At 42.3% G+C, this 12052-nt stretch overlaps 1 protein-coding gene across 3 annotated transcripts in view; it reads right to left on the bottom strand.

Annotated features, from left to right (window-relative positions):
* The window catches only part of THSD1 (thrombospondin type 1 domain containing 1), a 30721-nt gene that overhangs the window by 13343 nt on the left and 5326 nt on the right, over window positions 1–12052 (bottom strand). For all 3 annotated transcript variants that reach the window (XR_011050313.1, XR_011050314.1, XM_068425224.1), the window contains exons 2-3: window positions 9778–9917; window positions 3411–4376 (exon numbers count right to left, since the gene is read on the bottom strand). Coding sequence is in view for 1 of the 3 variants with exons in the window: in XM_068425224.1 (XP_068281325.1) it covers window positions 3411–4376; window positions 9778–9835 (1024 nt within the window). In the remaining 2 variants the exon portion in view is untranslated. The remainder of the gene's footprint in view (window positions 1–3410; window positions 4377–9777; window positions 9918–12052) is intronic.

Below are 12052 nucleotides of genomic sequence, written 5' to 3'. Positions count from 1 at the left end.
TCCAAAGGGATTAGTACAAGGCTCAGTGCTGTACAACGCTTGCCTAGTTGATACGAAAATAAATGTAAAACCATTACTGATAGAATATGTCACTCCTGTGATGACATAAGTAGATAATGCAGTTGTATGGAGCAATGTAGGTTACTTGCTAGGTTAGGATAACTCAAGCAAAGTAGATTGTAAATCAGGAAAACGTAAAAATGTAGGAAGAAGGAATACAAATTGTACCTGCAGGATGGTAGACTACATATTGGAAGGTCATATGCAAAAAACACCTCAAGAGAAGTTTACAGGGTAAAAGTTATGGCAAAATTAGCTAATGCAATCAGTGGAAATTAAAGCAGAGAAGCAGTAAGTAGCTGCTCAAGGGGCATCAGTGAGGACGACATCAGAACACACCATCCAAAGCTGGCAATCCTGTCATCAAATAAAAGGACTGTTTAAAAAAATGGAAATGGAGCCAAAAAGGGCCAGAAAATTAATCAAATCCTGAAGAAAATACCTTCCAACTAAAGACTTAATCTTTTCAGTTTATTAAAAAGAACACTGAGATTATCTGGAAGGACCAAGATGATCCAGATGTGCAAACGCCTTTGCAGGGGGAAGACAGTGGATAGGAAACAGCTGTCTCCTCTAGCAGAGAGCAGCAGAGTAAGAGCCAGTCACTAGAGGATGAAGCTAGATGAGCTTTAGTTATGAAACGCACAGAGTTTCCCTCTTTTTTTACAAAAAAAAAAAAAAATCAGAGCAGAGCATTGAGAGAAATTACCAGAAGGGTCTCCATTTTGTGGTGCCGTCAACAAAAGACTGGATAACTCTCTGGAGGATAAGTGGCAGTTGAATGTAAAGACTAGTTGTGAGACTCAATACCAGGGTAACTGGACGAGAAGTGATGGCCCACACTCACAGAAGCCCAGGCTAGAGGATTTATCACCTCTCCTTGCTTTAAGCTGAGTGTGTTCAAAAAGTCCAAAGCAGAAAATAAGTGACTTGTGGAGAGGCGCCTGCTGTGCAGCAGCCGCATGTTTTCCATGAACAGCTGTCAGGGGTCCGGGTCTATGCACAGTGCCCTGCAGCTGGGTGAGAGGCACTCCCGAGCCCAGGAGAGGGCTTTCCGAAACAGCCGGGAGGCGGACGGCCATAGCAGCCAGCGCAGGTTCACTCTGCCTGCCGTGGCTTCAGGCTGATGTGCCCCTCCCAGAACACCCCGCTCCTTTCAAACGCTGCCTGCGGGCTTTGAAGTCTCACAGATACAGGCACGAAGTCAAATGTGCCGCAGTCTAATTAATTTCAGGTTGACATTTTATTTATGGCTACGTGGTGCGGTTTCGCTTTCATCGGCTTTGTAGATTTGACACTTCTAACTTGGCAGCTATTGACTTAACTCTGTTCTTCACAGGCATAACCTGATTCTTTCGACTGCAGTTGTATGGATGGTGCTATTGGGGAACCCAAGGACGCAAAGCAGATTGCAGGGAGTCATTGCTTAAGGTGTATCTCATCAATTAAAACAGTCAAATATTGGGAACAGTAACACATCTAGGTCATATCCTCGGTATTCATCTGTCAGGGTAATTATCTAGATCGCATCAGTGTAACATACCACCCAAGCACAGAGGAAGAATTGGAATTCTCTCTTCCTTTTTCCTTGAGAATTATCTCCATTAAGAAAATAATATGCTTTCATTTTTAGATAGACACTCTTATGCCAAAGGAAGAGAGAGAGTGCCAACAGAGAATGCAGATGGGAAATTAAGATGAAGAGAAGAACTAAGTATCAAGTTTGGCATATGGTGAAAATAGAGGTAATTTTTAGTACAGAGCGTTAATTAAAGAGCGAAGAGTTTCAGAACATATGAATAGTACAAAGTAAGCCCACGTGACATGATGAACCTAATTAAGGCAGGCTGTGCCTGGACTGTGTGCTATGGAGCATGTCCTAGACTCCCGGTCTCCGGACAACCCCACTCAGAGACCTGCCCATGAAGCGTAATGACCCTTTGTTGGCTCGAGCTCCTGCACTTTCTTTTCAGGGAGACCAGGGTGGGGAGGTGTAGAAAATGGTGTCCATCTCAAACCTTTCAACCCAAACTCTTTGAAGTGTTTACATGGGAAAGAATGATTTATTACGTATGGACACAACCCTGCTCCAAACGAGAACATTTACTTTTCTGTTCCAGGGTGTAGGCAACACAACCTAACCCAATCCAACCCCAATCCTCACATGCACATGCAGCCCTTCCCTCACTGTGGTTGCCTTCCACAAATGAGGGATGAGAAGGACATTTGGCTCATCTGCTTCCTCTGCCATGCTACTGTGACTTGTAGACTCTGCCAAACCATGGACTGCCACCTCTGAAGCTACATCTGTGTAAGATGTATAGATACAAATAGAATGTATTGATATTCCTTAAATGGGGCTGAAAAATGGGCTCAAGCTCTGTCTTGTCATCATACTTAACTGTGATCACTCCTTAACCATGATCATTCGTACTCCTGGACATGGTTTTGACTTCTGCCAACCAGCACTCTCCCAGACCATGCCTGGTCATGGCGCAAAGGACCATATGGACCACATGGACCACTGACTGTCCCTAGTTGGCAGTTTGTATGATTCTAATCTTTTCTGGGAGGAAAAGTTTAGCCATACAAATGTGAGCCATGATCTGCCAGGTGGCCTCATGGGTCAGAAAATGCAGCCTGGTCTGTTTTAAACAGAAAGGCATGTCTTGAAAGGCTGCTTGAAAAATCTGTAAGCTGTCCAAGTGACATGACAGTGTCTTTCGCTATGGCCAAATCCTGATTCATCTCACCAAAATTTGTGTATCTAACAGGTAGGACTCTCAACTCCTACAGCAAATGGGCTAAAGAAAAAGGCACCCACGTGAGCATTCAGCCCATGTATCTTCTATACCCATGAATCACCCTCATGAAATGCCTGTCTCTCTTGACTAAAAAGCTAGACAACTCCTTAATGTTGGACCCTTGGCTTTTAGACACTTAGATGTAGGTAAGACTAATCCTACCTTTAGTGTCTCCAATGGGCCAGATCTACTGCAGTAGCTTCTCATCTTACTGAGAGGGCCAAGTTTCAGTTTTACCCAGACTACATCGATACATCATGCAGAATGCCCCAAATGGCTTCGGTTGGCACTTAATGCTAACTTAGCGCACTTTTAAGCTACCACAGTGGCATTTGTTACCACGTGTCTTTTTGTATGCCTCTACGCAACGGTCTACTCCATCTTGTTCCCACCTGCATATGACATTACAACTATTTTGTCTGGTGTAGGAGACCCAAAAAGTAGCTATTCAAGAGGGAACACCACAATCAAACCTATTTATCATTATCCATGTTGGCTGGGAAGAGTGCTGATTTTGGCTAAAAGAGGACAAACATCAGTACAAACCCATATTCCTTTGGATCATCATACACTCCTTAACTCTTGTTGGGAAATGGCTTCGGTTTGAGAAATTCAAAAGGTCAAAGCAGTATTTGTTCTTCCCTGCATCAAACAAAGTGCAGTTAAATTCTGTCCTGTTGGCTCCTGGGTGAAGGGTGTTTTCATACAGCCAAGTTGTTCTTTGACTAGGATGCTTGAGAGCCTCTTTATAGACGACAATTTTTCCGCTAATAGAAGTGCACGGTGGAGAGACTACGAAGACCTGGACCAAAGTTTTGCACGTTGCTTCTGGTGCCACCACCAGTCTGTATCCAAATTTGTGGAGGAGATCTATGGGTCCTATGGAGGCAATGATGGAATCTGTTTCTAACGATTTCAGTAACACAGTGATGTATGTTTCTTGACCAACAGGTGGGCAATCAAACTCTACCCACTGGGACCTAGAGAGCGGGATTCCTTTGCTAGTTCTAATGCCCAGAGTCTCATCAGAGCTTACTCTTCCGAATTCATGAAGGGTGCTGGTGAATATCACATCCAGTGAAACCACTGTCTCGTTCATGGCACACAACTGCTCATTTGTAAAAAGTCCAACCTGAAGGGAGCTCCCAAGCACCTCTGAACTCTTGTTCAAATCAATGTGAAATACAGGCCACTCCACATGGAGGGTAGACACACTTCTTCTGCTCCACTGGGCAGCACTGCTGTTATCGCTGGGAGAGACCATTCTGAACAAGAAGTCCCCAGCACTCTTGAAATGGAAACACTCAAATTCTACCCTCCCCTGGGACTGATTTGCTGGAAGCTGTTTTCTTGCAATTATCTCGTCAGTGCTGGCATCCAGCAATAGGATGGACAGATGCTCTGCTGTCACATTACCACCACTATAGTACTGATATTCCACAGACACTGTGTCATTGCTGAAGGCTACATGATCTGGGCGCTCCAACAGGAGATACTCCACTTCGCCGAGAACTGAAAGGAAAACAGTTTCACAACAGTGTTAAGAACCAAAGAGACAAATGATTGTTCATCTACCATATGGAAGAAAACAAGGATTTATAAACTGGATATTCAAGAAGTGGTTCTCACACTTTTTAAAAGTGAATCAGTCCACAAAAAAAAAAAAGGTCCTAGCTATAGCAATTAAAGCTCACCACCTCTCCTTTGTGCAAGAACGTGGTTTGGAGCAGCTCGAAGTCCACTGCAGTAACATGTTCAGCAAGGTTAAAAACAAGTTTTAAAAAAAAAAGAAAAAAAAAAACCAACCCAAAAGATTCACAGAAAACTTCATTTATCAGGACAGATTCTCAAACCTCTCAACGTCTCTCACTTACAGATTCTTAAAGTCCACTTCACAGTGGCCAGCTGTTGTTCCACTTACTTTAGCTATAATTCAGAAAAAAAAGGACACTAGCTTCTTAATACAGAAACATGAAAAATGTCCCTCAATTAAATAAAATAGGAAGTCTGCATGATGCTTTTTGAAGCCTCTTCTCTTGCTCTGTCTTATGAATCTTTCATTTTGCTCATTTGCATCACAGAGACACTTGAGTGAAAGAGCTGAAAATAACAGTGACGGTGACTGCAGCACTTTTCTTGTCTCGGATGTGGTGTAACATGTCTAAATGACATCATTTCATTATAAATGGCACGGTCTTTTGAAATGCACTTCTTGCATGGCCATGTTTGCGCAAGTTGCCAAATTATCCTAAAACGTGCTGTAACTAGTGGGGATAGATGATATCTAAAGCAATGGATTGGGAAGATCACATTTCCGTTCTCAGCTCAGCTAGCTTTTCTGCGTTGCTTGAAACTTAAGCATTTCAGACATAGAAAGGTTATCTGAAAAATGGGAACTGCATACAACTATTCCAGATACAGAATGTGCTATGAGACATCTTTATTTAATTAATTGTCTGGGAAAAGCCTTCTGAGTCTTGGAAGGAAGGTGCTACGGAAGTGTAAAACTTCAGTTAAAGCAATCCTTTCATAAGTAGTATCAACTAACAATACTTTGACTTGTTAAATCTGTTACACATGTCTTAAGATTACCTCAAAGCAAGCTTTGCTGGAAAAACACTGCAACTGCCAAGGCAAGCACTCGGCAGTCCGGAGTAGCAGGACTCATCTCACAGAATATTAGATGCTTACCACTCTAAGCTTCATTTGAGTTAGTCACCTTGGATTCACTTTCTTGTCAGCAGGGAAAATTTTCAGGAAGAAATTCATCTGACCAGCTACAGACATTTACATCAGGGTGAGGTGCAGTGTGCATTAGAAGAGCCTATTACTCTCCACCAGCTATAACATGTGCCAGCTCTAACCACATCCATAAAGTTCGAATGAAGGTGGCACGCACAGCCCTACACACGTAAATCATGCATATACTCTTACATATATGTACTATAACTCAGTCTTTAATTTGTAGTTCCACAAGATGCTGCTTCATTTGGCAGATGGATGGTGCTTATTACCAGAGGACTCTTGTTCTCTTTTTTCCATGGGTGGTCCCATGTATTATTGACTACACACCATCCAAAATCCATCCTGATAACACAGAATTATTCATTTCCCCCACAGACTCTTCTATTGTGCTCTTATCATAGTATATCAGTGCATTAGAAATATTAATGAGTTTATCCTTTCAATACCCCCGAAAGATGAGACGATGTCACTATTCTTGTTTAGTGTGTTAGGAACCAAGGCACAGGCACAAAGGTGAAAACTAATCATGGATGCCCTAAGAAACCCAGGACCTGATTTTAAATACAACAGTCCTTCAGACATCCAAAGCAGGATCCCATTGATCCCAGCTGCGGTGAGCACATGGCACCCCAGCAAACCTGATCTCAACTTGGACACTCAGAGAGTAGGAAACAGACCCTGAATGCCTGTGAAAAATGGCTCTCTATGAGTTGCCCAGCAACACATTCTCCTTGCTCTTCGTGTTTTGGTTCTGTCATTTGTGCCTGCCCATATTTTCCAGTCCTGTTCCTACCATCACCTACTATCAACAACTCTTGGGTACCATCCTAACTCCATTACCATTACCATGGTTCTCCAAAATCCTGTCCTCATCTCTTTGCCTTATAGCTCTTCTACCTTCTCCTGTTTCTTGGGCCTGCCATTAACTCCAGTAAGTTCCCACCTTTCTTTCTCACTGCTAGCATGACAGCAGAGAGCACAGCACAAGCAACTCTAGTGCCCGATATTACAAATGTGGGGGAACTCCGCTGCCCTGGGCTGGAGCAAGAGAAGCCCCCATCTTGTGTGGGGCTGGCAAGAGGGGCCAGAGGTAGTTGGGGCACGCTCGACCCTTCAGAGAACTTCATCACTAACTCATCTGCAAGGACTTAAATCCAGACCACGTCTGGGCAAATCTTCATAAGGACAGCAGAAAGCATGTCCCATGCCACCATGAGCACTCGAACAAACACGAAGTTCCCACAGCTGTCTTAGAGTTTCCCAGTGAAATGGTTGCAAGTTGTTGGGTTTTGTTTCTTCGAACATGGGCAAAATGATGCATTTCTCTAAAAAGGAATAGGCTAGATTCAACTTAGCTGAAGCATTATAAGGGAAAAAGAAATCAGAACATGGCAAAAAAACAGCATGAAAAAATCTAAACTTCACGCTTTAAACTTACAGCAAAAACATTCAAGTCATAGTAATGAAAAGCATTGATGTTTGTGCCTACTGCTCTACTGTTCTTACTCTCTTTTACAACCGTCTTGACTCTCTTGCACTATTTTTTATTTAGAATGGCTCAGATGAGAAGAATTAACACCACTGTGTATGTGTGTGGGAGGATGGGAGAGAGGCCAGGGGACTGCCACGTAGCTTCCATCAACCCTAATGCAGATCACTTGGGAAGCGAGGGAAGTGAGCATTACTGGAGGATGCTGTTACAGCAGTGCAGAGCTCTGGCTGGTGCACCCCAGTTCACAGCATCCTTCCCCTCATCTTTAGTTAATAACACAAGAACTTTGCACTCTTGGATAGCCCACATAGTTTTTCACAACATTCCAAAAGGCACCAGTCAGAAGTAGCCAGCTTCCACCGCAAGCTCCTTCAGCCGCCCTCCAGCCTGCTGTGCGCACATGACTGTGTCACATGCCAAAACTTGGTCCCAGTTGTTTGGACAGCCAGTCAGGGGCAGCTTCCAATGCATTTGTATATTTTCGGTTGTCATTACAATGGTCTGCCATTGAATAGAGCCTTGCTGTGGCGCCAACAACCTGCCACAGGAGTCTTTGCAAGAACTCACGCTCAGAAAGATCAAAAGGAAAATCCTTGTTTTCACTGAAGAGCAAGAAGAATTATTTGAGGGTGCTATTCTGATATTTATTTATTTTTAATTGTGTTTAAGCCAACTTGGGTTGTGCTGTTGGCTTGTCAGCCACCAGCAGCACAGAGCTAAGAAGAACAAACACATCAGAAAAACTGATAAGAAATGCGAATACTGCTTTGTTGTATGTTAAGGCTTTTTTTAGCATTACAGTAATTTTCCAGAGAGTACTGGATCATTTAAAAAATAGTCTTGGTCTGAAACAGAGAAGTATATGAGTGAAATAGTTATCTAAAATCTATGTACCCATGTGATACTTAAAGATGTGTACACATAGAACTGGCTGGAAGTCATTTTCTGAATCATGGACTACCCTTTAACTGGAAGTAAGGCAAAACATGATGCACCTAAAGTTTGCAGCAGAGATTTAGCTCTTTAACTGCACCTTGTAATTACTTACTGTGCCACACTCTATAAAGTTCAGGAATAATACCTTTTATCTCTGAGTCAACTAGTTGTGAATGCCTACAGGACTGGCTCACCAAGAACCAGTGGATAGTGCAATCATTCACCTCACTTCTTGGGTTAAGTGAATTTAATGCTTGCTTTCACTGTGTTCCCCACTCAGTGCAGTGTTCCTAACTTGGCTAGTTAACTATGTCTTATTAGAAGAAGAAATGGCACTAAAAGCCATTGACAAGTGTCTCCACTTCTACTGGAATTAAGTTCATCTAAAAGATGGCAACTCTACATTCTTTACACCTTCTAGTGATCCCTTGTTCTAGAGCGTAGATGGAGCAAGCAAGGCATGAGTAGCTGAGCATACTTAGTATTTGGTCATTACCTATAATCAGATTTTTCTCACTCATACAAGGAGAGCAAACTGCATACATTTTTGGTCCATTTCTCTCCTTTGTAAGACATCTTCAGCCGTTTGGCGTGTGAACTACCTGCTACCACAGCTGATTCCATAAGTGGGGGCTAAACAATCCTTTTTCCATCCTACAGACATTTCAGCAGTACATGGCTTAATCCTTTAGCATGGTTTGACAATGATGTACTGCATCTGTCAGAACACCTGCTTTTAAATTAGGAATGTAATTTTTGAAAACACAGGTATTATTTAGGAATTAAAGCCCCATTTTCAAAATTTCTAATTCACTGTGCAATAAGGAATTAATTCCCTTTGCAAATATACTTCCTACTTAGTACATTCTTGGAAAAGATAAGATACCATGCATAGGATGCCCCTCAGCTTGTAGACATCTTACAGTTGTCTAACTTGAACTTAGATGTCTAACCTCCCTCCTTGCCAGCTGACAGTGAGAAGAAGGTGCTTTTTCATTCGACACATCTCAGATTGCAGATGGTTTTGAGCTGCTTTCAATATGTGCTGATATGTGCGCGCACTACTCAAATGAGACTGATTGCCTCTGACTAGCTGTCTGATTTTACATGACTAAAATTGAATAAGTATGAATACCATTGTTTGGCTTATTATATGGTGAGAAGAGAGAACACCTCTGTTGCTCTCAAAAGTTCTCTCTCTAAGTGGCAGCTTAGGTTCATCGGATGGGGGCTCACTCAATCATAGGAGGTTGCCTATACTGTAGATGCTTACATCTCAGCCAACCACCATAGGTTCCTTTTATAGTTAATGGAGAGAAACAGGTAGTTGTATGGTGCAGTTCTGCCCATCCTGGTGTGGATAGCTAAAATAGGTCTATCTTCCATGACATTTATTAAATATTATGAAATATGAGTCTTACAAGAGAACAGAGTTCCAGTTACTGCTGCTAACATGGCCAGTCCCTCAACGGTGCCCATGGAAATCAGTTCATTTATCTTGTTTATTTCTCTGAGCAAATATACAGCAGGAAAGGTTCCTGCCACTCTGACCTAAAGGGGCAGTTTATGCAAGTTGCATTTTCTGCCTAAATATTGCATAAGATCTAGACTATATTCTGTGCATATCAGGGGTGGCTTCTGTGGCATCTGATTTCAACAGGTTACCTGGAAACAGCACCATCCAAAACCACCATGTGAATACACATCTCACAGTTTTCCCTTGATAGTTCTAATACTCACCATAGTCACAGAGCACTACTAACAATAGATTTGAAAAATCTTTCAACATCTGTTTCATTCTGACCAGTGAGATCCCAGGTCCTTTTACTCCTCATGTCCTTCTACAGCTCCGAAGTGCAGGTACTTTTTTCCAAGAACACCTGGAAGTTAAAAAATTACAGCTGTGTTGACTTTGCTTCATAAACTACAAGGAAGACATCCCACTAATAAGTAACAAAATTACACTATTAATCAACACTTTTCTCCCATTTACTTAACAATTACTAATACTGTATCAATGGATCTGAATAAGCACAACTACAATTCACTGTACAATAAATTTTCCCTCCTGAAATGTCAGCTCCTGAGCCAGAACAACAAAGACAGGTCACAACAACTCACCTTTGCACTGCAGTAACTGCTGCTGTGCATGTCTCATATTAAGATCAAGACTCATGATAGTGAAATAACAAGTATTTTATACAAAATGTAACTCTGACCTCAGCACATATTGATATCGGAGATTTATTGCTGCTACACAATTCGTATCACTGTCAACTGCTTTCAAGCATGAAAGAGACTCAGTAGAAAACTACCGTTTTGGTCCTCAAACTGCCCTGTTGTTCAAGTCCAGTCATATATTTAGTTATCTTACTAGGTTTATAAAAGATCTGTAATTGCCTTTTATGTCATTCAGACTGATCAGATGGAGAAGGTGGTAACTTCCACTGTTTCCTCCATCATTTTTTAAGTTTACATTCTCCACAGCCGTGGTTAAGCCAACAAAAAATAGAGTTCCTTTTGGCAAGTATCACAATTTTATGTCCATGTGCTTTAAACTAGTGTTTATGAGTCTGGTAACAATCAGATAAAACAGTTTGGAAGCACAATGATAGAAGCAAAACCAACAGTTTGCTTCAGAACCAGCAGCAGGGGAGAATCTAAAAAGAGAAGATCTAGCTCAAGGGAGTCATTCTCAAAATAGAAGAATTGCTCTTTTGTACTGCGTAGGAGTGCTGGCAAGTCAGTCTTACTGTGCTCACCATCACGCAAACATGCAAGAAAGTTCTTGTTCCATAAAGTTTACAACCTAATTTTATGAGAGAAATCTGGCACTGGAGCAGGCATAAGCTAGGCATGAACAAAGCTGCAGAGCATAAAGGTAAAACGTAGGAACCAGGTACGGCAAAGATCAGGCACGTCTTTAGGAATCACAAATGAGATATTTCAACAATTACATTGTTAGACTTGTTGAACTAAGAGACAGCAGACGTGTTATTTGAAAGCTTTTTACACTGTTCTCTGTGCCAAGTGGCTGGAGAGACTAATTTCTAAGAAAAGACTAACAGCATGGCTCTGCTCAGTAAAAGCCCATTACAATAATAGCTGTACACATCTGAAGGGAATAATCATCATCCGGCCCACGAACTTGACAAGGCTCCAGAAAGAATTAGATAGGGACAGCGATACCGCCACCACCCACAATTTCACTTGATACGCCTTAAATTACAGGAAGAAAAACCTTATGCCCCAAGACAGGCGCGGGCTGCTAGCAGAGGGCAGGGGAGAGCCAGCCTGGCTCCCCGGGCGGTCGCTCCACAACTGTCCCCAGCTACGGGCAGTCATCGCATCAGGGACGTCATTCTTTTCATGTATCATTATGAATCATTAATTGGTTAATCAAAACAAAGAATCAGAGTGGTCCAAGGAAGAAAAAAAAGCAGGTTTCATTTTAAAAAAAAATAATAATTGCGATAGATGCCTTGGCCTCTAGCATAACTGCTGAAGGAAAACAGCAGAAGTTACGCAGAGTTGCTGTAAACTGCCCTGAAATAATGAGGGGGGGAAAATGCTTTGTGGGCCACAACTGTGATTGTGCTGGATGATTTAACGGGTCCTTTCCATTTCTAGCTTTCCTTGCTGTGTATTTTTCAAATGGCATTTACAAATACTTCTTTCAGAGCGTCACACACTGACAGGTGAAATTCAAATAATCCTAATCTCAGTCTAATGAGCGACACACTGCAGAGAGGAAACGACGCTATGGAAGGGAGAATAAATCCTCTGGAAGAAAGAAAAAAGCCTGCGTGGGAGAACACTCTCAATCAAGACAGTCACCTTGCATCTTAATTTGTGCGTGTCAGCCCAACCCAGGCAAAAGCAGCGTGGTTCACGAGACGGGGCGCCGGCGGGAGGCACAGGAGACCCGACTTCTGTTCCTATTCCTGCCATTGCCAGGCATTCGATGTCAGCAAACTGCAGCATTAACCTGGTCTACCTCAACACTAGAGCATTG

This window comes from Nyctibius grandis, chromosome 2 (assembly GCF_013368605.1).
Source record: "Nyctibius grandis isolate bNycGra1 chromosome 2, bNycGra1.pri, whole genome shotgun sequence".
Lineage (NCBI taxonomy): Eukaryota > Metazoa > Chordata > Aves > Nyctibiiformes > Nyctibiidae > Nyctibius > Nyctibius grandis.
This window is presented reverse-complemented; position numbering and strand designations above follow the sequence as displayed.